The sequence below is a fragment of the Macadamia integrifolia genome, chromosome 8 (genome assembly GCF_013358625.1).
Source record: "Macadamia integrifolia cultivar HAES 741 chromosome 8, SCU_Mint_v3, whole genome shotgun sequence".
NCBI classification, from domain to species: Eukaryota; Viridiplantae; Streptophyta; class Magnoliopsida; order Proteales; family Proteaceae; genus Macadamia; species Macadamia integrifolia.
The window spans coordinates 18848192-18875786 of NC_056564.1; the positions used below are offsets into that span (position 1 = coordinate 18848192).

Here is a 27595-nt window from a genome sequence, read left to right on the forward strand (position 1 = left end):
GGAGGATTAAATCCATGGTTAGGGCATGATCCATACTTCATTATCAAACTGACCTAGTTGAGTTAGAAACCAGATCAAGACCAAGGATATATATAACTCATATAAAAAGTGACCAACAATGATCCACCTCTCTACGGATCCATGCATGGCATGATATAAAAACTTGGAAAAGACAAACAAAAGATGAGTTGGACCTCTGCATGTCCTCTCTTTGGGGGAAAAAAAAAAGAGGAAATGGAGCTAACCAAAGAAGAGAGCTCAAGACCACTCGTCTACTTATAACTAGTACAGTACGTAATGAAAATGAAAATGACGTAAAGAGTACATCCATCCTCTCTCTCTCTCTCTCTCTAGATCTCTCTTTTTCTCTCAAGTGGCTTAGTTTATTCATGTAATGGTGAGGATCATCTTCTTCTTGCGGCTGTTTCTCTCTGTGCATTGAAGTAGAGTGCAGCCACTGGGAGGCCCAGACCATTGGCTTCTGAGAACTTTCTGGTACTGAAATGATCTCTCAATGGAGGTGCCTCAACTGTTTGTCTCCCCTTCTGTTTGAACAGAATGAATGCATACCTATGGATACCGATGATAGGCTTTGGTGTCTCATACTCCACCATTTCTTTCCCTAATCCAAGTCCAATATTTATGTACTCCCTCCAAGCATTTTTAACTTTTAAAGCTAAACAACTTTAAAACTCATTAGTGAAATTAATGTTTTAGAGATACTCACCGAAGGAAGCGTCTGTTGTACCTGGAATGTCTGTAACAATCCTGAAAATCAACATACCCAGTGAACCCTTCATCCATAGGAAACTATAAGGAAAGAAAAGAAGAGCTAGGGTTTGGTTGTTATCACAAACCAGTGAAGATGCTCTCTTAGGTATGGATCACTGGGGCCAGGAGCATCTGGGTCTGTCATGACCTACATAAATAACCATAAGAAAAAAAAAAAAATGTAAGTAGATTCTATTTTTGAAGATACCTATAAAAAAACAAAAAGTGTACCCAATACATGATTCTCCTGCCACTGCAGGGATCTGGGGAAAATCATAATATATGTATTTCCATAAACTTACAAGAGTGTAGAAAGTCCTCATGTCCATGCCGCCTATCTCAACTCGAGGCCTTGCAGTGACAGCAGAAGGCATCAACTCCAGCCCATTACACACATGGTTGCTGGAGTTGTAAGTAACATTCATTTTCACACCAGGGGTGAAATCATCCACTACTTCACCTACTATTCTCCCCAAAGTTAGTGGTTGCTTGGACCTTGACATCATGGCTAACTGCCTGTGTGTGTGTGTGAGAGAGAGAGAGAGAGTGGTATAGGGTGATGGTGTTAGCAATTTGGTGGGAAGAGAAGATGCTTTTATAAGCATAAGGAAGGGTAGTAGGAGCTTGCTTTTAAAGTTTGCATGTGAAGGCTTAAAAGATTCGAAAATTCTCCATTTAGATAATTGAGGTGAAGAAACACAAGGATGAAGTTTAAAAGCTTTAAAGTGGATCCACTAAACTGAATAAAGAGACAGATGCGCTTTCTATTTTCTTTGAACATGATGCATGGATCCCACATTCCCCTTACCTTCTTTGCTTAAATAATATATAAGTCAACTTATAACTCCATAAATAATAATCACATCGTATACTTAGTAACAGTGGGGAATACAACTTTCTTACTGATTAATTACAATATCATTTTCTTCCAAAAACATTTATTACAATATCACTTGGCTAGTGACTAATCGCCTTTTAAGGTGCTTTTCTCATGGAACATATATCCACCGCATAAAAAGATATCTTATCATTTGTTGGTGTAGGATGTCTTGTATTCTGTCGCAGTTTAACTTATGGAGTACTGATGCAGGTCCCCGACAGAATGGCGGTTCTGTAACCTTGTTCTTCATTGATAGTGAAGCAGAATCTCATCTCACCGAGGATGTAGGAAATCTTTCCTAACCTTATAAACCTATGTGCATTGTTTGTTCATGTTTTTCCATTACCTTCTGCATCGCTTTTAGGGTTGCGTTTCTACAATCATATACCCAAAAATAATAATAATATATATATATATATATATAACAAGCTTGACTCAATATCAGGGTTGGTACCCCACCTCCACATTTTTTTTTTGGGCCGGGATCACTAAGTGGTTGTCTGGCCACTATGCCAACTGTGCAAGTGGGGGTGTCAACTCCAAGCCCGCACAGGCAAGCCTGATTGAGCTTAACCGATTAAGCCCAAAACTAGCCAGGCTGATTTAATAAAATCCTTCCAAGTGCAAAGGTCCCACCTTACGGCCGTCCAATCAAGACTGATCGATTAATAGCCTTACTTCGCACGATATGTTTAAGGCTCGCTCAGATCTTGCTTAGACCGTGTCTGTCATGTTTAAAACCTGTTTATCACCCGTTTAGAGATTAATGTCTTATTATCCCGTTTAAGGCCCGTTTAGCCTGATTAAAGACCGATACATGACGGACTATTTATATATGGGACCATGCCTAGCCTAGCCTATGAGGCCCGATTACTTACTAGCGCTAGTCATGGTGTGAGGTCCTCAAGTGAGAAGCCCACTTCGGCCCAATTGAAACCGGCCCAGCCCGATAGAATGACACACCTAATTAAGCATGGGGACCAACCAAGGGGCCATAGTGGCCTTTTGGCCAACGCCTATGTCTGGGCGTAGGGGTGCATGACCAGGTAGACCTTTTCCCATTATTTTTCCTAAGAATCGCAAAGAAATTGATTTTTTTAAGTGCACAAAGTTTCTTCATTTCTTTCATTCCTAAAAATATGCGGTCGATATGAGCCAACTGATTTTCCACTCGGGTTGGGTTGAAACTATGGTTCTTAGTTTCGATTGAAACCCAAAAAAGTTTGACTAAGACGTCTCGATCAAAACCTATTGGTTTCAATAGTTTTTGAGATGAAACCAAGGGTTGAAACCCAGTGTATATTTACTCCTCTTGGTTTTCAACAAGAGGATTAAATAGATTGCGTTGTATATTTCCTCTGACCCAATGTATGTTTTGATTGTTTTAATTGTATATTTAATTTTCTAGTACCTAAATACTATGTAGTCAATATTTATAATAGGGCTAGTGTACAATAGGCAATAACATTCTTACGTATACTAACTTGGATCCAAAACACAAGTTCCATTTTGAATGGCTTTTTTGTGAAACTAATTCATGAAATATGTGTTAAATGGTACAAGATAGACATTTTCTAGTCTTCAAAACCTAGGTTTCGATTTTGACCCCAAAAAATCCTAAGTTTCAATCGAAACTAGCCTTGAAACCAAAACCTCGATCCTTGGTTGAAACTGCCAACATGAACCCTTGAAACCTTATGATATAAAAAATGATAATTGTTGGTTTCACAAGTGTTTGTGATGTTTTTATAAGTCCCTAGACAAATCTTAGCCACACATTTTCTTTGTTTTTCCTATGTAAGTCATATGTTCCTGATCACCATTTCTTTGTTTTGCCAATATACTAATGATATTTAATTGAAACTCTAAAATTTGAAGATGGCTAATCTATACCATGTACTTTTTCTCTATCCAAATATTGAAATTGACATATCATCATCTTCCTACGTGACAAAATAGTTGTCCTATGATGTTTAGAGAAGTAATCATAATCACATGCCTTTGTGACTAAATGTGTCAAAATGTTACTGTAGCCGAATATTAGAACCGCACCACATTGTTTGCGATCAATCGAATCAGACTGCAAAAAAATGATCCAATTTTGATTTCATAGGTTCTCTATTTGGTGGGTTTCGATTTAGAACCGGAGAATCGAATAACAACCTATTGCACTGGATGAACATATATACTTTTGGTCCAGCAGTACTAACTACAAGTTGCTCACGACTATCACAATTTTTGCAATGATGCGTAAAGTATGTTGGTTGGTTCTGTATGGAGATCAATAATTCAATAAGAATTTAGGTATCCTATTCCAATCTCTCATACACATTAAACATTATTAATGGTTGGATTGAGTGGCCATAGACTCCCCAAACAATACTGAATGGAGGAAAGAGTGTAATGTAACATGCAAGTAGTAACCATGAAAGGTGGGTAAATATTCAATTGTCAATATCTTTCCTTTTTCAAATAAGAAATACTATAAAAACTGAATGCCATCTTCTAGGGACAAAAATACCTTCTCAAAATGGGTACTACAAATTACGGGTAAATCGATTATGAATTAGATAACAACCAATAAACCAAATTAAATGCAAAATAATTCTGATTTTGATGAATTCCTATACAGTTTGACTTTGATCTTTCACTTTGTCAAAATATAAATTACATCAAACCATAAAACTAGAATTAAACCGATTGACACCCTTACTTGTGCAATAAGTAAATACCCTTGAAATCTCAATGTTCCTAAAACCCAAAACCAGGCATTGTGCTTGGTGGTGGGTGGTGGTGGGGTTCTCACTTTATTTCTGGCAGATCTCAATCCAGATGAGATTAAACCTGCATGCCCGAGCTCCACACCTCTTTTTAAATCACAGTCACACTTATTTCATTTATCTATCATGTAAGTCTTAAAAATAAATAAATAAATAAATAAATAAAAAATGGTCCATCTTAGTGTTCTCAGACAATGGAAGTATTAGTATTTAGTAGTTTCACACGGACTGAAGAGCGTGAAGGTATGAACACATCCATAAATCGGATACTTTTATATATATATATATATATATATATAATAAAAGCTAAAGCCAGAAGGATTCATAATAAACCAACCCTTTGCTGGGTATACTCCAAATCCCAATACATGATGGTCTTCCACTTCAATATGTAAATAAATGGTTAAATGGAACCTACTCACAAGGTGAAAAAGCTGCACAACTGGCTAAAATTGCTGAACTCAAGGACCCATCTGGGTATATTCTGTCGAAAGTAGACACAGTAAAGTTTGAAGGGTCAAAAAGGACCCAAGAAAGATAGGGTGACTGGCTGAGGCATAGCAGAGAGAGAGAGAGAGAGAGAGAGAGAGAGAGAGAGAGGGGTCTCATCTGAATATTGTGACATGGACAAGAGTGATGAGATGAGAGAGAGACAGGTCTGAAATCTGAATATTGTGATAAGGATACAACAGACTAGAATGAAGGTTCAAACCCGGCATGTGGGCATCGATTAGGGGGTGTTTGGTTCGGTAAATTAAATGGTGTATGTATCGGATATGAATGTCAATCTTTTGATAGACATTCTTCTGAATTATGTTTCTTTCTGAAAAATCGTTTGGTTGCCTTGAGGCTAATACATGTTTCTCGTGGGTTGAGATATTAGCTTCCGTAGAGAATTTCTTTCCGCTTTCTCCTTTTATATTAGGTGGTAAAAAGGTTGCTCAAATCTGAGTTTAAGTGTTGAGGTAAACTCAGATTTGGAACACATTCTTTGTAATATGGTCATTCATGAGAAGTAGGGTGCTCACTTATGAGGGTCATCATAGTGGAACCAAACAACTCCAAAAATTAAGAATTATCATTCTAAAGAATGTTATCCCAAAGATTTACCAAACCAAACAACCCCTTAAGACATCCGAATCGGTCTCAGGATCCAGATCGACATATATTGGTCTATAGATTGGATGAAAATGCCCTGCTTTCATTTCAAAAATGATTTTTAGCTTTTTTTACCCTTAGTCCATACCAAACCACCGCTATAGGATCCCCAAGATTGGTATCAGTCAATCCGATTCGATTCCTTTTTTTTTCTTCTAACCCATATATTATTTAGGACTTGGAGAAGCTCCGAGAAACATAAAATTACAAAGGGCATAACCCTCGTTACCCCAACCCATGAAGTACAAATCTCTTCATCACTCACAAAACCCAAATGAAAAATATCCATGAAGAAAGATTACATTCTAAAGATTGGTACTCCATTGTCCTCCATGATGATGCAACTAATCTTAGTTACTAGAAGATTATCATCATGGAAAACCAAAATTATGGTAGACTCACATGCAAAGTTAACTAACCAACCCGAATTGATTCCTCAAACCATGCTAGTGAGCAATGGAGAGATCAAGAAGTTGCAGCACATACATCAATTAGAAGAACCACAACAGATTCAGATCCTCTCCAGATGGGTTGGGTGCTCAGCCACATCCAATGGTTGGGGCATCCCAACACATGGGTGCGCACCCCAAGGGGCTACTAGCTGTTGGAAGCACATTAGGCACCACAGCACAGCTGGAGAAGATTTGAATCCACTGCAACAGTAGAACCTAAGCAATTATACGAAGTAGAAGCCTGACCCTTTAGCAATGGCCACTGCCTACTAGGGCTAAATGTCTCAGTAGGTTTCTCATAGAGTTTAACACATTCGTAGTTGGTATCATATTCCCTTCTTCCACTGAGCTCTATGGGTTGAAGGCTTGTAGCTAAGAGTGTCAATTTAGAATTGATATAAAATATAAAAATCATAACCTCTATTTTAAAACCACATCGAACCGAATCGAAGAAGAATCGGTATGGATTTGGTATCTAGAAAAAGGAATCTTCCTTGACGAGGTACTATATAGAGTACAAAATTACCTATTCCTGAACCGAGTTGAGAGTACACATATATCTCATATTATGTATCTCAGCATATATTATATTTTCCCATGCTCTCTAATTGGTCTACATGCTGATATAATAGCCATGTGACCAAGTAGCAAACCCACACCTTACATAAATTATGGGAAAAGAAGCCTAAAATGCACATGCCTCTACACCTAGACACGAGGGTGAAACAACTACCTCATCCCCATGAAAAATAGAAATCCCACCGCTGTCAATGCTTTGTCGTAGGGGTGTCAATCGGTAGGCCCAGCTCGGTTTCGATCTGGGTTGAGTTGGTTTCGGTGTGGAAAAGTTGAAACCGAAACCGAACCAATAAGAAAATTCAGGTTTCGGTTTCGATGCAGTTTGGTTTTGGTTTGTCTTCGGTTTCTTAAATCAATTTGTAACCGGATTGGTTTTGGTTTTTAATCCAATTTGGATTCGACTTTCCATACAAATGTTTACAAAACTATGCAAATTTGATTTTTTTAATGAATTTTGGAGTGTTTCGGTTTCTTACTGGTTTGGTTTCGATTTCGGTCTGGGTTTTGAGCCGGTTTCGATTTGGTTTCGGGTTCATCCGGTTTTCGGTGCGGTTCGGTTTGGTTTTGGGGTTGCAATACTCCAAACCAAACCGACCCAATAAGGCTTCGATTTGATTCGGTCCATATTGTTATCGGTTTGGTCCGACCGATTTTACCGGTTCGGTTTAAGAATTGACACTCCAACTTTGTCATGTGCTTCCATTGAACCCCACACTGGTGGGGGAGCCACATTACATTTTAGGTAACCCACTCCCATAAATTATATATGCATCTTATTATTTAGATTCAGATGGTTAATTTAATAAGCAATAGCGGGAGATAATTGCCTGTTGATGGTTAATTTAGTAAGAATTTGAAAAAGTAACAATTTGTCTAGCTACTTATTATGGTGAGACCTCACATTAGCTCATATATTCAATTATCACGTACCTCGGGATCGTGCAATATCAATTGCAACTTGGTACTATTTGCAGGTAAGTTGAGCTGTTCATCAATACCAATACCTTCTTTATGCATCACATTCCATGCTTCACTTAATCAAGTGGTACAAATGTGAGTAATTCGAGTACCAGAAAGGAAAACCAAAAAAGAAAAAGGGGTATGGTGGGGTCTCCAGCTATACATCTTTTTAGATGAAACATAAATAGGTTGTGTTAAAAACTCCAAAGAAGAAGCCTCTCAACACATTTCTGGCATTTTGAACCACAATTCATCCCAAGTCATCTTGGTCTAACAGAGTCACAGACCATCAAAGATAGGAATGTGTCCCGCTTTGGATTTGCTTCATATCAAGTTTCAGGTTCTATCTCCCCGTATAGCCTACCTGGTAGGCCTTGCTGCATCTCAACTCAGTCACCTCAAATGTGCTAAAAGTGGAAATGTCAATCAATCTTTATGCTTTCACTTTTTTTTTTTGGTGGGGGGGGGGGGGTGGGGGTGGTGTGGGTGTGGGTGCTTGGATGGTTAAATTATATCTTTCACTTCTCCATGTAAGAAAAAGTGGGCAAGGCACAGACATTTCAAGATTTTCAAAATGAAAGATGATAATGTCCACAAAATTGGAATGCCTCTTAGCTTTCTCCTAACTTTTATTTAGAGCATATTTTTGGTAAAGAAACAACACACCCCCCCCCCCGCCAAAAAAAAAAAATCAAATAGAAAATATTACAGGAGATATCCAATGTGACTCCTGCATCTAAAGTATCCCTCATAAAACCAGTAAGAAGGATGGCTTTGTCACATTTAGATTAAACTCACCTAATTAACTTCTATCACCTACAACCATCCCATGATTCATGCTATCAGATATGGTTTGTTGCATGTGCATGATTCCTGAATGTTTGGAAGGGTCTTGTTTAAACAAGCTTTTGACCGGGAATTGTATATTTGCTGCCTACATTAGGTTCACCATGGCACAAAAACCAAACATATGTAATAACAGACATACAGAATCCAAATTCATGATCCTAGGCTCCTAGCTATATACATCTTTGAATATCCAAGAGATCTAGCTAAGAACAGGTCAAACTTACACATTTTAGCAGTTTCCCACACTAGAGCAAGCTTGGCTAGGAGACCAGATAGCTGAAGAAGTGAGCCAACTCCATCACAGAATGTCATGTGTGCAAATCCAATTTCATGTGAACTCATGCAAAAAGATACAAGTCATTTCTAAGGCACCCTGTACAGTTTATGACAAGCTAGAAATTACCACGCATACCTTCAGGATTCTAGTTTTAGATACTTGGCCATATCATAATTCTTAATTATCCTGAAAAGGGCTGTGATAATGGCAGTTGGGGAATAACCCAAATCATAGAGATGCTTCAGCCCAGAACAGGCATCATCGAATTTCCGCTCGAGTACATTATGGACCATATTCTTCACATGTAAGGGGTGAGGCTGGTCACAGACATGAAAACCAATAAAAAGAAACCTGAAACTTCCTGCAATGAAGATTGCTAACCAATAACATAAAGTTGAAGAAAACTCTCAATTCTAACCTTGAACACATTTTCTTGATTGACAAAACGGAACCACTTTATGTGGCCTGCAAATTATTCAAAGCCTGTCTCATATCACCATCAGCAGCGAAAATAGTTGCTTCAAGGCCTTCTGGCACATACAGAACCTGCATTGGTTGCAAATACAGAAAATCTTAAGCAATTTCGCTGATTTGTTACCATTCACACCAGCAGATTTATTGGAAAACACTGGCATAACAACTGTCCCATAGGTGTTATTAAGAGGGTCTAGGGCCAAAGTACACCTTTGTTCTTTTTAAACCCAAGAATTAATCTCAGTAATACAAAAACCAAAAAATAAATAAATAAAAGAAAATAACAAAAGAAAACAATAGGAACAAGCAAGGACAACTATCCCCAATCAGCCTTATCCCAATTAAATGGGGTCAATTACTTCAACTTGCATTGATCCAGGCCTCCAATCAGCTCTATTCGAGGCATTATTGACACAAGGCCTACACTATGCATGTCTTTCCTCACCACTTCTCCTAATAAGCTCATTTTACGTCTACCCTTGGCTCTTTTAGCTCTTTTTAATCTAAATCAAATCACTACACTTGACTAGAGCATCCAAAGACATTCAATGAACATGGCCATGCCACCTCCAACAATTTTCTCGTGGCTTGTCATGTATCAGAGCTACTCCCAAATCAATTCTAATATTATCTTCTTCTTTTTTTTGGTAAATAATCAGCTCTAATATAATCATTCCTTACTTTATCCTTCCTAGTTTTTCTACATCCATATCAACATCCTCATATCTGCTACACTAAGTTTATCTATATGATGCTTCTTAATTGCCCAACATTCCGCACCATACATCATAGCCAGTCCTATGACCGTCATATAAAATTTTCTTTTAGTTTTTAAGTAATACGTCGATCACACAACACTCATGATACACCTCTCCACTTCATCCATCATATTTTAATCATCAGTGAAACAATATATACAAAATTAAACATAAATAAAAACCATCGATGCACATATCAATTAGAAAAAGAGAACTATTAACCAGAAACCCCATGAAAGCCCATAGTGCATGAATATCAAGGAGGGGGAGGGGGGGAACTAAGCCCTCCAAGATTCAAGTTACATACAAAAATCTCCAAGATATTCTATACCTGAAACAAAAAAATAAAAAATAAAATGGAAAATTGCCCAAATCCACTGGATAACAAAAAGATTACAAAATTAGTACACATAAATTATGTTTTACAATTACAAGTTATGATGTGGAAAAGATTTACTTAATCCCCATCAAAGTAATAAAAATAAAATAAAATAAAAAAAAAAAAAAAAACCCCTCAACAACCCTCCTTTTCATGAATTTTTTATTCAACACGACTTCTTCTTCTCTTTCATTTTTTAATTCAATCCCACTTCCTGAATCCGTCGCTCTCGAGTTAAACATTGTGTCTCTATCTCCCCCCTCTCCTTCTTAAGCTTGGTCACTCCTTGGGTTAAATCCACCGGAATCAATGTGCTCGGCTTTCCTGAGCTGGGTTGGCTTGAGCAATGAAAGCTTCAAGTTAAGTTCTTCGATGATATGGAAGGAGAGGATCTAGACTGTAGCGTGACATTAGTTTAGAGTTGGAGGAGAGATCAGTTTAGGTGAGGGGTGCTATATGGTACTGGAGTTGGGACAACTCGTTGACAGTGGGTTTTAGGTATTCCAAAGCTTTGCTACTCTGAAGCAATTCTTTTTCCTGTGTACATATGGTTAAATATTTCAGATATCTCATACATAAATTGTGAAAAAGGATGGTAAATCAGAATTGTAACTTCTCAAAGCATATCAAACAAGGTTGAGATTTCACCAACAGAATATCCTGTCTCTTGATGATTTCCATGCCAGAAAATAATATTTTAATAGAGCTGAAAATGGTGCAATGTGTTGGTCACAGGAAGAACTTAGAAACAGAGTATGGACAATGGAAAGACGAGAAAACGATCTTAAAATTTCAGGGAGATCATTAATAGAGTCTTTAGTATAAATCCGAAAAGAAACATAACTAGGATGAAGAAGATACAAAGAGTTCAAGCAAACTGAAACATAACCAGAAAAATAGAGGTTCCGACCAGCTTTACAAGCAATGGAGAACTAAGGGAAGATCTGACCTAAGATGGAGAAGGATTAAAACTGAAACAAACTGAACTTAGAACCATCTGCCATAAATCTAATAATAGAAGAAGGTGGAAGGGAAAGAAACTAGGGGTGTCAATCGGTCGGGCCTAACCGGGCCTAGCAGTGTGAAATCCTTGCACCATAAACGCCCGTTTACTTAAATGGGCCTGGGTTTGGAGGGCATGGTACGGTTTGTAATCGGGCCGGTCGGTGTCAGGCTTTAATAGGGCTACCTTAAATGGGCCTTAAACGGGCTATGGGCCTTTTTAATTCTAAACGGGCCTACCCTAAAATCATTTTTTAAGCGGATTAAACTATTGGCTTTAAAACTAATGGAGGATAACATTCACAATTCTGAAACCATATCCAAGGGAATCATGTTTTTAAAATGTAATATAAGTTACAAGAATTACAATCTTCTTAACAATTGAATGATCCAAGAACATTACAAACCTGAAATTGGATTTTTGATTCCTTGGTATACATAATACAATGAAAGAAAAAGCCTACTTTGGGCAGCTGTTTTTCCCTTCAATTATTACACTACTTTGGGAGTTGTTTAACTATGTTAGTTTTTTATAGATATTCTACACATTATTTATGCTCAATCTTATTATTTCAATGAAAACCAAGCTGCCTGTCTGTGCCAAATATTTATCTTTTCTCTATGTTGTCTTTCTTCACAGTGAAATCACAAAGGTCACCATATTTCTCATTGAAAATCTCATATGTCCGTTGTGTTGTAATCAGCTATTAGTTTAGTCCTACCTATTCCTTACTCATATTTTGTAGTATTAGTGGTAGAATAGGTATTTACAATTTAAGCATTTTTCTAAAGGGGGTCGGATCGGTCAGGCTAATTGAGTCGGTTCTAACGGGCTACTTAAGTGATTCGGGCCGATCGGTCGTCCGATGGGCTACTACTCTGCATCGTAAACGCCCGTTTAATAAACGGGCCTGGCTTAAGCCCGACATGTTTATTAAACAGGCCGGTTCAGGTAGGACCTTAAGCGAGTCGGGCTGGGTCGGGCCTACCGGTGCGGGCTCAGGATTGACACCCCTAAAAGAAACCAACGGAAGTTGGAAGAGAGAGGGATTTAATAAATAACGAAGATGTCAAAGGGTATTTTAAGGATCAAGTACACTTTCTGAGGGTTCTGTAAATCTTTTTTGCATTAAAACTAGTGGGTGTAAAACAAATTTGAAGTAAGGTAAGGCAAGGTCCTTACTCTAAAAAGTGCTTCTCAAACACCCCAAACAAATAGGAGCAAGAAACAAAGATGGGAATAAGGAGAATAGAATGAATTTAATATAGGAGTAGATTATAAGAAACTACCCCAGCAGTTTATAACCCCAAACAATACAAATAGGAGCAAGAAACAAAGAAATAATACCATCAAATAAACCCCCAAGGATACAATACCCATATAGGAGCAAAACTAGTCCAAAACCCAACCCGATAGCAGAGAGAAAGACCTTCTATAGAGCTGGAGAGAGAAAGGTGCGGCCAGGTCTGTGGGAGTCCGATTGAGCTGCACTTTTTGGTGTAGATAGTCCCTAGGAGAGTACAAAAACCCCCAAATATGAAGGGCTTCTGACGGCTGGTTATGGAGTCATGCACTTTCTTGATTTTCAAACCTATGAGAGAGAATGTGAAGAATTCTGCAGGAACAACAATTTGTCTTCTTCAGATAACCTTCAAGAGAGGATCAATTGATCTTCTTAGAGTATAGAACCAGTCCTCCAAAGGATCTGCAAATCAAATCTCAAACTTGGGCAGCAATGAGGGTCGATTGGCTTCAAGAATAAGAACTCTTTGGCTGGCTGATTCTAATTTTGTATGCTTTAACAGGTCTGAACTTCTAATAACAATAAATAGAAAATAAAAATAGAAAATGAAGAATCGATGGAGGGTTGAGAAGAGTGAAAGAGAATAAATGGGCATCTCACCCTTCAGGTTTTGGGTATCACACCCCTCAAAGGTTTAGGCATCTCACCTCTCAATAACAACTTTTTTAGCTAAAGAATAATCACTCAATAATTCATTCATTCAAATCTGAAATTATAAGTACATAGGCTCCTCTATTTATAGAAGGCAGAATAGCAATCAAACTACTATTAGGAGCTAGTTTCCCAATAAGACTAGATACTCCCACTACAACTAGGAGTTAGTTTTCCAATAGGATTAGACACTCCTACTACAACTAGGAATTCAAAATAGGACTAGGACTTGACTTTATGACTCCAACATGGAGTAGGACTAACTAATAGTCCATATAGGACTTTACAACTGACCAATGGCCTAATGGGCCTTTATTGAATTAAATAACAACTAACTAAACTAATGAATTAAATCCCTTTTTCTACCTTCTACCCATATTTTAAGCCCATTAAAGTGGTCCATTTCAAAGAAAACCCATGGGATCAAAGGCCCAACACATATATAACACAACCCAAGGCTTATTTGCAACAAAATAAGCCCAAGTGACTTTCTACATCAGAAGTCCTCCCCCCCACGGCCCCACCCCCAGCTCTGCCAGGCATTGATAATGGCTGGCTTTGTAAATGTGCAGAGCAAAGTCTAGCGTGGTGTAGTATCAGGCACTTCTACTTTCTAGACTTCTTCCAGCTATTTGATTGCTCCAGATATTAAAGCATGAATTAACTACAAATTGATCTTTAAACAAGGAGAGCCGATAAAATGTTAAACTAGAACTAAAATCAGAGGATATAGTCTCTGGAAAACATGTATCAATGTCATAACAAAAACAAATTGGCTGTCATTCAATATTCTTGATTTTCGTCGAGTTTAAGATCAGGGGAATGAAGTGAGGAAAAGAAAATTAAACTAGTATACAAGCATGAAGGAATATTAAACTAATTGAATATATGCTACGTCCTTGATTGGCTAGATTCTCTGGAGGAATATTTTTACTACTATAACTTGACAGAGACACGAAAGCTTCGATTTGTTTGCTCCCAGTTGATTGGTTGTGCTGGAGAATGGTGGACAGTCCATGAAAAGCGACTCCGATTTTGAAGACATGAGCCTAGGACTTGGGAAGAGATGAAGTACGCATTAGCGATACAATACCTCCCTGCATATATCCAAAGAAGGCTCTTCCCTCTGCAAGATTCTCATCAGAATACATCTACAGGTCTCCAAAAGACACCCACATGTTACAAGAGTCAGAAACAATTGGTAGACCACTTAGGCGTTCTTGTGCACAAATATGCAAAGGAACAACAAGAGAAGACACCTTCAATCAAAACATCTAAAACCTGAAGTTGAGGCTAGTGTGGAAGAAATTCCAGCCATTCCTATTGTTGAGGAAGAGTTAATCATTGATGTTCCCATCAAAGAGACTTATGTGGAAGATTTGAAAGCAACAAGGTTGCCACAATGGACAATGAGGTTGAGATCGAGGAACTTGACACTACAACAATTGTGATGATTGTGACCAGCCAAAAGGAAGATCCTAAGGGGTTCAAGATTGAAGTTGTGTTTGAGCCATCAATGGAACCGATCAATAACCACCATGTAGATGAACCAAAAGAGCTTTATATTGCATTGGAGTTTGAAGAGGTTGAAGGTGCATCTAAAGATGACCCTATGGATACATCCGACGATGTTGAGGTTGCGCATGTGGAGTTCATCATCCCATTGAAGTATCTAGAAGATCGTGCCCCTCACATTCTAGACTACATTCATGTCTTCAAAAAATTGCCTGACTTTTACTACGGACTGCAGCTTAACCTTCATCACACCAAGGTGGTTTTCTCATGTTCAATACTCAAGGTCGAGTTTTTTTTAAGTGGTGGAGAATTGATCCAAATAAGTCACTTAATGGGCTTATTTTATTGGAAAGGTGCCTTGGGTTAAGTTATGTATGTGTTGGCCATTGATCCCATAGGTAATGGGCCACTTTAACAGGCCTAAAATATGGGTAGAGAGTAGGAAAACGAGATTCAATTCATTAGTTTAGTTAGAGTCCCGTTTTAATTCTATTTTCTTTGTTATTTCAGTTTTCTAGTCAGTTTAGGTTTCCCAATTAGTTAAGGATTGGGTTAGGCCTTTCCTTTTTAGTGTTTGAGTCAGTTTTGAGTCTTCTATATAAGTTTGTAAAGGGCTACAACATTGAAGAGGAATTTATGAATGAAATTGCAGCTTTGTACTCCCAAAATTGTGAGAAAGAATTTCTTCAACAACTGAAATAGCTATGGGTGAGAGGCCCAGACTGAGATAGCCATCCCACCATTCCATTCACATCCATCCCATCTCAATCCTTCTTCTTTTATTATTTAATCATCCATCATCTTCTTCATCCAACAACAAGTAAGTATTGTTCTTCAAGTTTTCCTTGAATTTCTTATAGTCCTCTTAAAGTTTGGATGTCACACGTTTTTTTTTTTCGGATTAAGCAATTCAGCAAGCCGATTGAACTCAAATTGTGACCAGGCATTCAAGAACCCTAATTTGGAGATTGATTCGAATTTGGACAATTTCCGATGGCTTGATCCTGATATATTTGCAAAATACCAATTCTGCCCTTCCCTTCTCAAGATCTGGAAAAAGTTACTATTTTGTGTTCAAATAGTTATTGTTTTTCTTCCGTTTGTTGATTTAAGTTTAACTTCTTAAATTTACTAAAGATCCTACCAGGGATTGGATCACTTGTGATTCGATCTTACATTAGGATATTTTTGTAATTGCATTTTATTCCATATTGTTGAGAATAGAGATAGCTACGTAGGGAATTGTTTCAAGTTTCCTTGCTTAAGTTTACTTCACGTTTGCTTGTTTTGGTACAATTTCTTATATTTAAATTTGCTTGTAACTCTATGATGGAGAGTAGAGATTGAATGAAAGAAAATTGGGTTTTGTTTACCTGCACAGTTTGCTAGCGAGCTGCGTGCCTTTCTCTTCTCTATGTTCCTGAAACTTCTCCAATCAGGCATGAGCTCTCTTCTCCATCGGGTATGATCCATCCTTCCCTATCTCCTTTCATTGCCTTCTTTCCTTCCTTTTTGTTATTCTGCTATATATTCTTCCCCCTTCTCTTCTTCTTCCCTTGTTTTTTCCCTATCGGTACTACCATCCTTGACTGGTGCTGATCTCTCTCATGCCCTTCACTTACAGCAACCTAAGCCCTAGAGTTTCAGTCGAAACTAGTCCTCCTGCCAAGAGAACAATGCTTCAAATCATTGTTGGACCTGCAAGTTCCACCTTACTAGATTGCAGAATTTTCTTATCCATTGTTAGGCTTCAGATTTGAATTTTGGTTGAGTTACTTTAGCAGAACAGCAAATTAGGAATCTTTCATAGAAATTTCAGCTCTATTAAAAGTGTATCGTGTGATAGTGTACCATGGGATAGTGTGGTATTGTGTAACATAGGATAATGTGGTAGTGTTGAGTTGTTAGTTGGTGTCTTTAGTTATTTTACTTTTACTGTTATTAGACTTAGGTTTCCTACTAAAAGTATATTGCTTGAGTTTATATATACAGTGAGCTAGACCACGATAGCTGCACTTCAACAATTCCCTATCATGGCTCTCTCTTGTAGGTGTTGGTTTACAAGGTTAGTATATTATCACATGGTGTCAAAGCTTTGTTAACCAGTTCCTATTCATTTTTATCCTGGTTTGAAAGTCCTTTCAGGCCTTTTCTTTCTGGTTTGCAGCAACCTATTCTGCCATATCTGTTAAATGGAACCTTAGTTTGAATCTTCATGAAAATACACTAAAGTTTCCCCTACATATATTGCCCATCATTTTCCGCCTTGCGTTAAGTATTATGGACAATGGGACTATCTTTTTCTTCTTGTCAACTATTTGAAGATTATCTTGTGCAGCAACAAGTCAGTGGTGTTTTCTCTCATCAGGTTTGAATTTTCTTGAAGAATTTACTGATCCTATATGACCTATGGTACCCTGTTTTTCGGGAATTTTTGGACAGAATTGGTATCTCAAAAGTATTTCAGATCTGTCCATTAGAATTCCTTCAGATTTTAAGGCATTAAAGGGCCCCCTGATTAGGTCTTTCCACTTAAAGTGTGAGGCTGATCCAAGCCTCTGATATAGTATAATAAAAAATCTACTTCACATTGGGTTCAAAACCCAAAATTCCACAATTTATTCACCCAAAAGTTTTTTTTTTTTGGTTACTTGATATGCTTTCCTGCATTTTCAGGGAAGATCGGATTCTGAAATTACTTGAGATCAGTCCATCACCTATGTTTCATATTTGGGGCTTTACTGGACCATCTGAAAGGCCAACTCGACCGTGGTTTGGTGTCCATCTGACACCCTGATTTCGAAATCACCCGAAATTTTGGGTTTGCATTTCAGATTCTTATTATATTACTGCTGGATCATATTCCTTCATCAGGTTTCATTAATATTGTGGTGCGCAGTTTTGGATACCTATCAGAAGAGGTCTTCCAATGTTTTCGGCTACTTCTTGTTCTGATCAGAAGAGGTCTTACCATATCTGCTGCTGGTATTGTTCATATATATTCTCCTCGGGACTTGCTATTTGATATATATTGTACTGGTTATTTTATTGATTGTAGCCGACCCCATTTAGTTGGGATAAGGCTGAGTTGTTGTTGTAGTTTTATTGAGTGTATCTCGTATTCTTCATATATGATGGGTGATTCCAAACCACCCATGAACTCTTTCAACATCTAAATCACATTTATTAAACTCAAGGTGCATCAAATTACTTAATCTGGGCACAAGCTGTTTGAGTGTATATCACTGCCAGGCAAAAAATGGATCATCTAACTAAGTCATCCTCGAGTTTAATAGACATCAGAGAATGCCACAGTACTTTGTTGGTCATGGAATGGTATAGAGCATTATGTGGCTTCCAATGTGCTGTTTATACCACAACAAAGGGGGTCTGGGATGACCTCACAGAAAGCTATTCTCAGGATAAGAACATGTCCAGGTTATATGACTTGCATGAGAAATTCTTCTCTTTCAAGCAGAGTAGCAAATCCATGGGTGAATACTATGGCTCCTTGAAAGACATGTGGGAAAAACTCAATGTGTACTAACCTCTCTCTACTAATATTGAAGTCCTTAAATCTCAACGTGTTGAGTTCTTGGTTGCCAAATTCTTGCCGACGAGAAAATACCATCCATGAATGAGGCATTTTGTTGGATCCAACATATCGTGTCTCCCTTCATCAAATCTGACTCGACCTCATTTCTCAATAATTCAGCAATTGTTTCAAATAGTGGGGGTCGTGGCCGTGGCATTGGTTTCTTTGGAAGAGGTCACAATTCATGGGGAGGTTGTGGCCAACAACTAGATCAAGGTACGCCTCAGTGTACTCATTGTGGTGGTAAGATGTATCATACTATTAATACATGTTGGGCGAAGCATGGTAAACCTGAGTAGGCTCAACAATTGTCTACTATTGCTACTACTACATCTGATCAAAATTCTACTGTGGCATCATCTTCAAACACCAATCAAGCTACTACCTCTAGAGGTAGTCAGTTCCTCTCTCCGTTACGTGACGAACTCGATCAATTACTTAAGCGTATTCAACAAATTGAGACATTTGCCTCTACATCCACTGCTAGCATTGCTCATCCAGGTATTGGCGCACTTCTTGCCTCTTCTTCTTCTACACCATGGGTCATAGACTCTCGTGCCACTTCTCATATGACTGGTAAGTCCCATGTACTTTCTTCACTTCAGAAAATCTCTAGAATCATACTTTCTGATGACCTGTCTACTCAAGTATTTGCCTCTGGTTGTGTTACTCTTATCTACCTATGTTGAAATCTGTTCTTAATATTCCTAACTTAACTTTTACTAAGTCCCTTAATTGTTCAGTAACATTTTATCATACCTGTTGTGTTTTTCAGGATCTCCAGTCAAGGAAGACGATTGGCGAAGGGCGTGAGAAGGGTGGTCTTACCTAGATGATGTTATTCCTACCTTTGCTTCTACAACTTCTAGTTTGTCTTCCCATCTCTAATGGCATTACCAGTTGGGACATCTTTCTTTAATGTATGGTTCCTAGTTGCATGTATATCAACTTGAGTGTGAGGTGTGTGAGCTTGGAAAGCATCATTATACTTCGTTCCCTTCTCGAGTTCTCGTGATGTCTCTTGGAGTTCTTCCTTATTTCTTTAGTTCATTCTGAATTTTGGATTCAATGTCGAGTCAAGAGTTAGTTAGGTCTTTTTACTTGTTACCTTTGTTGATGACCACTTTTTAAAGAATTTGTCATATATGTTAAAGGATCAATCACTTCATTGTCTGTTTTAAGCAATTAACGTCTTCCGCTCCGACAATGCTCTTGAGTATACTGAAAACAACAAGCATTTATACTCCTCAGCAGAATGGTGTGGCTGAGAGGGAAAACCGACATTTGATGAAAGTTGTTTGATCTCTTTTGTTTCATATGCATATTCCCAACTTCATATAATGTCCTTGACAATCCATCACCCTTTTTTGTAATTTCCCAAATTGTCTTTGTTTGGTTTGCCACCATGGGCATTTGATTGCATGTCTTTTGTTCACAACCTTCGACCTATTCTTGATAAATTATCTCCGTATGCTATCAAATGTGTATTCTTTAGGTACATTCACACTAAAAAAAGCTCTTGATGTTATGTGGGAGAAAACTACATCTTGGAAGCCGGACCTGTTCTCCACCTCTGGTTCTCGTTCAAAGAAAGAAGACAACCTGGTGGTGTTATTTTATTTGACAACACATTTCCTTCTTTCCCACAATACCCTCCTTCATCTTCTAGCCTACTTTTATCCTTATTTTATTATATTGCCAAAATTACCCTTAACCTTTAATTCCTAATTTCTACCTTATCCTTCCCTCATTCATAAACTTAAGTGCCCTCTAATATTCTGTTTATATACAAATCTGCACTCCTCTTTAAAAGTTGGATTTTGTTAATTGGGTGGGCCTATAATAATATGAACCAAGATTTTTGAATCTTGGATCGCATACAATGGTATCAAAGTTGTAAGTCCTCATTCCTAACCCTATAACATGGTGGCCAGTAGTGAGATCCTCAAACAGCTTAACTCCTATAAAGACAAAGCAAGTTTAGATACTTCCAACCTCACAGACCGAGTTAATACCATCAACACAACTATTGGTTCCCACCAGATTCTATCGACCGACTAGTATCTTAAGATAAAGGGAAGAGTCCCATTCAATTTGGGGATTTTCCAATTCCATCCCACCGGGCCCGTCTCATGTAGCACCACCACCATATGGGGTTGACCGACCTTTTGACAATGCTCCCTATGGAGCTGAAAGAGGAACCAAATTAGATGTCCTTGATTTCTAGAAAGTAAATAATCTGAAGCAATACTTGGACTAAACTCATTGCCTAGGGTCTTTCTTCTGATCATATGTTTGACTGACTAAGGCCAAAATATTTTTATCTATAGAAGCCAAAATAAAGGGTACAACTCGAGTCTGGTGGATCAATTACTAGCAGCAAAATCGGCCTCAAGGCATCGGGTTCATAAACACTTGGGCTGAAATGCTAGAGGCCATGAAAATTGACAATTTTTGCCCACCGACTACAAGCAATGCATGCATCTCAAATTTACTCAGATGAGGCTTGACAATATGACCGTTGAGGAATATATGGCAAATTTTTATTATTTAGCCAGTCGATCTGATCTTTAGTGAGACACAGAGGTCTTAGTGGCCCAGTTCCAAAATGGTTTGCACCCTCAAATTAGAATTGCATTGACTTCTAGTCAATTGTGTACAATGAAGGATGTCGTACAAGTAGCATATCAGGTGAATGACAATCTGAAGAGGCTTTACAATTAGAGGAGCTTCCTCCACACCTTCTCCAAAGGTGACAGTACAAGCACGCAACCTCCTCTACCAAAGAAGTCCTTTAACAAGCCATAAGTTAGTGTTTCCTCAATGGCATCTTCACAACAAACCACCCTTACTATCTACCTCAAGGTCATGGTTTTGACAGACCTTCTGTGATGGCAAAGGGCCAAAGGCTACAAGTCAGTGCTTCACGTGCAAAGGGTAGAAGAATGTCTCCACTCATTGTTCCAACTGTTTGGTAGCCTGTACTGACCTGGATTCTATTGTATCTCTTGCTTCAGAAGAGCAATAGAATCTCGAGACAATGTATTTTGAAGGTAGAGTGAGTCAGGTAAAGGAAACGACGATAATAGTGATGAGTAAAAACTACCTTGCAATGTTGCTCATCCACTTCTGGCCACTCACAAGGTTTTCGAGGAAGAAAATTGGCCTTACCAGATTGCAGAATTTTTCTATCCGTTGCTAGGCTTCAGATTTGATTGTTGGTTGAGTTTTTTCTCTTAGGTCTTTGACGTACCAATACTTGATCCCTGGTTCCCAAGGTACAACACAAAGATTTTGACCATTGAGACAGCCAAAGGCATTGGTGAGTTGGTTGAGTTGGTTTAGCACAACAGTTATTGAAATTTCAGCTCTAACCGAGAGGGGACCTATTCCCATTAATGAAGAGGTGAGAGGAAGCTTAAGCACCTAAGGATCCACCTTCTCCACCTAGACCTAAAACCTTTTTCCAACAATATAACCCAAGAATTTCTTGTCCACTTTTCCTTTTTTCCCCAATTGTATCTTTTGGCTTAACTGCTATGCAACATTCAACATAGCCTGTAACATCTTTCTCAGAGGACAGAGTGTCTTTGATTGCCTAAAGGTCTGTACTTTCAATCAAAGGGAAGATATGTGGTAACAACCCAACCTACGAAGAGGGTAGTGATATTTCGGAAACTCCAAGTTAGGCTCCTAAAGTGTAAGAAACAAGAAAGGGAGTTCTTAGAGTTCCCTAAAATCCAAATCCAGTCAAATGCTGGTTTGCCCGATTTTTCTAGGATTTTATTTGGGAGCATGGAGCTTCACAGGGCATAATACTATTCAAAAGGAATAGATATCCTTCTCTCATTCGATTTTGTTTCTAAAACACAAGAATTACTGCAAATCGCATCCACCTATGGTCCATTTACATAGTGGATATCATATCCATATATTTTCCTTGTGTTACTGCAATGTGACAAGAATCATATCCACATCAGAAACCACATTGCACCTAAATGGTTGTTTACTGGTGCTACTCAGTGGAGTGCTGGTATAACAACAAAAGAAATAATGAAGACACTGAATAAGTGCACATCTACTCTTCGATGGGCTCAATTATCTTAGAAGACGTATTACAAGCAAGAGCAAAACGTGTGGACTTTGAATAAATTTCCATTGTCTGCCTCAGAGCTTGTTGTGCTCCAGATGTCAGACCGAAATTTGTCCCAAGGTATAATCAGGATATGAAATTAGGCTTTCTAGAAAATACATTAACAATAACAACATCCAAAACCTTATCCCAACTTAATGCGGTCCGCTCATGGTGATTCCAAGCAAGGACGAGCGCAAGGATCCATGCAAAAAGATTGACTGGTTATGGCTAATTATAATAAGTGCGGGCTCTCAACCTGACACACCAATACAAATCAGCCACAGGCTTATAACAACAAACTATAATAAGATACCCACTGCCTACGTGACATACCATATAGATCGGTCAAGCCAAAGCGTCCTACATGCATTGCATCCACCACCAAGACAATCCATCACCCAATCTACTTTTATGAGAGGAGGAATGAGATAATGAATTCTTGACAGTGTCGCTAAGCACAAAAAATTATAAGAAAAAAAAAAGTCTACGCAATAAGAAAATTTATTTACATTATTTTATCAACCCATATTTCGATCCATGACCCAATGTCCATCTAAGAGAACTACATAATTCAAAAGTTCCCAAGTAAGAAGGAATGATTAGATTCAAATTGAAGGAGCTAAAAGAACTAAGGGCAGGCCTAAAATGACCATAGGCGAAGTGGTGAGGAATGACATGCTTAGTCTCAGTCTTCTCCCAAATATAACCTCGGATAGAACCTATTGGACAGCAAGGATCCATGTAGACAACCCCATATGGCTTTGACTATCCTGACTGTTGGGTTGTGCGCCTCTTTCCCCTTACTCTCTTCTCATCTTTTTACCCTCATCTTTCTTTTCTCATTTCTCATCCTTTTTTCTCTTCCTTCACCTTATTTGTTTAGACTTTTTCTTATTTTGTTTTATTAAAAGAATTTATTTCATTTAAAACACTCCAAACCAAGGATTTAGTTATCAATACCGACTTGGATCAGTGCAGATAGTTCACTTTTGCCCTTACTTTTCAAAAAAAAAAAAACATATTTTCTTTACGGTTTTACCCTTGAAATGATACTGATAACCAATCCGGATTGGTCAGGTATCAGGCCAATACCGATACTTAGAGACATGCTCCAAACAGCTCATGGTTGGAGGAGTTTAGATTAGTTTGAAACTCGGTTCTTGTTTCCTCTGCTTTATTTTCCTTCCTAGAGTATGAGATCTAACAACTCAACTTGATAAAAGAATGTAAATGGGTAAACACTAACCATGTTTTTCAGTTGGATAAATCAGGTTTATACCTATAATTCGGTGAGACTCAAAATACTGCTATGAGAAACAGTAGAGCTTCGCTGGGACTCCAAAGTCCAACCTCTGTCCAGGTGAGAGGCTTGGATATACTTTTCAGTTCTTTCTTTCTATCATCTACATCAAAACAGCTTAGACTTATCTAATTTCATGTCTGTCTTATATAGATAAATTCAATTGCTGAAATCAAGCTTCTTTTTGCCGTCTCTTACTCTAATCATATCTGAATATCTACTATTGTTTTGTTCATTAAAGATCAAGTCTTTTGCTGTTTCTTGATTTTCCTATTCCAAGAAGGAACTTTGAGTTACTCTTTCACAAGGCATTATATTCGAAATCTGGTTTCAGAGATAACCATCAGACTTAGCTCTTAATCTGTTTCTGTCCTCAGAAGAATCTGAACTTGCTGCTATTTTGATATAGTCCTATTGCCACTTAACTTGATGAATTCTCATATTAGACTTGTAGTTTTGGCTACACTTTCTGCTTTTGTTTCAGTTTGATTTCTTACTAATAATACTTGATTCAGTTACTGTTCATCTTTTATACTGTTTTGAGATCAATCCATATTTTCTTGGTTATATGACAGTCCTAATCCAACAAGTATTCTTCAACAACTTAGAATCCGACTGTTGGATTGATTCCAGATTCTGATGTTCTGTTTCTCTTCAAAGAATATAGTATTCTATTAAGTTCTGAAGTGCATCTGATATACTGATTTTCTGTAATTGAGCATTCTTCAATTCTGGTCATATTTAGTCACTGCGGTCAATGTGACCACTGCGATTAAGGCTTTTCAACTGATCTTCTGCGCCTAATCTCTTAGGTTTCTAGAAATCCATCACCGCCTTATGATGGGATAGGGGCCAAAACGCAGGATTCATCTTTTAACACCCCCTTGGTGAAGTCCAACCTAGGAACTAGAGAGAGCAAGATATTTCTTGAGGAGGTCATCCATAGCAATGGCACCCATTACATTAATGCATGAAAGCCTGCAAAAGCCCAAGCAATCGCATCAATTGAGTCTCTTTCAACGATTAGGTTAACAAAACTCAGATTCCTACGAATTTTTACCCTGCCAGAATAACTAGAATTTTAGCTGTTCTTGGAATTGGGCTACCAATTGGTAAGAAAAGCATGGTACTTAGATTACCACAACTTCACTAAACATTCCAATGATATTGGACCACCCGAGATCCCTACGTAACACCCATAAGTTGGCAGCTAGATAATACATTAACGAATTCTGAAAATTTAAAACAATATAAATGAAGAGAACATGCATAGACAAATATCAATTCAGTGACGAGAGGAATGTGATTAACATGGGTTGGTATCATCACCTGTCTGCCTTGTCCAAAATTATTATTTTGTGCCGTCCTGGGGGCAGCGTTACTTTCTTCTGTGCAAACATTTTGACCTTGTTCCTCACGACATCAATTCCCCTGAAACAGGAAACAACAATAAAAGGTTTCATAAGAACAATACTTGTCGTCTTACCAGTTACTGGAGGCCCCTGAAAATTGCGAAGGAAAATGTACCAGAAATTCATTACCTGATTTTTCTACTGAATGGTCGGAAAATTCTAAGTAAGCATCGACAGTCCTATCGGATCGGATTCTATGGAGTAACAAAAAGTAAGGAGAAACCCTAGAAAGGGAAAATGGAAAGAAGGGAACTAAAAAATAGAGGGAAAACGCGAAAAGTTTGAATAAATAATTGTATGCTTCGGAAATCGAAGAAGGGGAAGTAATGAAAGAAGTGGTTCTTACGGACAAGATGAGATGGGGCATGTTCCCATCTTTAGCGATGACTTGAAGCCTCGAGGCGGCTTCTTCGTTCCCAACAAGGTCGACTACTTTGTTGGGTCTGTACTTCTCCACCCATGGGACATCGTAGCTGCTGCTTGATGTCGAAGAAGATGAAGCTGCCATTGCTGGATTTGTCGCAAAGTCACCTGAAAGAGTTAAGACCCCTACGTTTATATTGGGTATTTGAAACCCCGCTCGCTCTCTCTCTCTCTCTCTCTCTCCCTCTCCCTCGAACGGTCGAACCCTTAAAATTGGAGGGAAACAGAAATAACCGCCTTTCCTGCGGAGGGTTTTTAACTTTTAAGCAGGGTTGTAGAAATTTCGGGTGTCAATGGGCCGGTTAAGGTCTCATAACTCAACCCAAGAGGTTGAGCTGGAGATCTCAGCCCAGGCCGAACCCTGTTGGGTTTAGCCCAGCTCAATTCAACACTGATGGACCCTGATTGGGCTGGATTTAATCTAATTCAACTCAACCCAGCACTATCAGCTACTTGGTTACGTAATTTTGATGCATTGCAGAGGTCAAACACCAAAGTTTTCGTATATATGTGAATTGTGAAAAACAAAAGACCTTTTTCAATAAGTATTCATTAATAATTATTAGTATATTTATATGATTATGTACTTAATACACATGATTGTGTTGGATTGGGTTGGGTTGGATTGAGTTGAGATCTCAATCCAGGCCCAGCCCAACCCAGCCTCGGGCCTGAAATTCTTTACCTTAACCCACTCTATGGGCTGAAATCTCAGCCCAGGCTCTGTTTGGGCTCAGGGGGGGCTAGGGCTGATTCGGGCTGATTAGGCTTTTTGATACCCATAATTTCTAAAACAAAAAAAAAACAGGGTTTTAGAAATCATAATCTACAATCGAATCGGTCTTAGCCGATTCTAATATCTGAATTGGTCTGATCCAATCAGTTCTAAGATATTTCGTGGTGAAAAAATGAAAATGGAATTGGGAATCCGTCCAATTCAAGATATAATATGAAGAAATGACTAAGAATCGGGTCGAACCAGTCCAAAATTACTGACTCGATTCCAATTCAAAAGTTAATGATTGGTTTTGGTGGAAATCGATATTTCGGACACCAATCTTGATACAATTTGTGATTTACTGATTCAATTCTCGATTTCTAAAACCGTAGTTGTAAGTCATAATCCTATGATGAACCACCATTCATGACATTTTGGGAAGAAAACAAAAATGCATGGCTGAATTTTCATAAAGAAAATCTAGATATATCATTTCACTATTTGTCGTTTTTCAATACATGAATTATTCCATGAGATAAAGAACCCGACATATATCTTAATAGTTAAATTTTAGTCCAAAGTACGGAAAGAAAGTTGCTATAAGCACACTTTATTGAAATACCCTTATAACCTTAAAAACATTGTCTTCGAGCTAGCTCATCAAAGCCTAGTAACGAAAATAACATATAAGGTAAGTTGATTCCTTCAAATTTCTTAACAGTCCTTCAAAATCGGCCACAAATCCATGTGATAGATTACAAGACAGTATGCCCCAAACACCTTTCTCCCCCCTCTAAAACGCTACATGAATAAGAAAGCTCTTAATTTATATGATCAGTCATTTTCATGATTGTCATTGTTTGCAATTATTTTTTAATTAAGAAATTAAAAATGATTTATTGGGAAATGTCACAAGTTATGCCTAATATGACATTTTCTTTCTAGTTATTAATTAATATAAACATTAAGCAACATCTTAATAAGGATAAAGGCCATTACATGATTAAAGTAATCAAGTTTGTCTCCACAATCAATCTTAGTTAAACAATGAGAAGGATAATCTATCAATTCTAACCATTGAATAGATAGAGAGAGAGAGAGAGAGAGAGAGAGAGAGATCAGAATATATCTTATATTAAATTCCATAAACTCCTCATAGTTCTGCACATGCTTTTGCTAGTCGCGAAATTGTTAATGCTTCACTTTGGCACTTCATGAATTTT

The 27595-nt window shown here is 38.0% G+C and overlaps 1 protein-coding gene and 1 pseudogene across 1 annotated transcript; both read right to left on the bottom strand.

The window, feature by feature from the left end:
- Positions 1 to 1414, bottom strand: LOC122086325 (CEN-like protein 1). Its single transcript, XM_042655088.1, has 4 exons — positions 1074 to 1414; positions 858 to 919; positions 728 to 768; positions 1 to 622 (listed from the first exon to the last, which is right to left on the bottom strand). The coding sequence occupies exons 1-4, from the start codon at positions 1374 to 1376 to the stop codon at positions 405 to 407; spliced, it is 624 nt and encodes a 207-aa protein (XP_042511022.1). The 5' UTR covers positions 1377 to 1414; the 3' UTR covers positions 1 to 404.
- Positions 1415 to 8070: 6656 nt separating this feature from the next.
- LOC122086319 lies at positions 8071 to 25864 on the bottom strand (annotated as a pseudogene).
- Positions 25865 to 27595: the final 1731 nt, after the last annotated feature.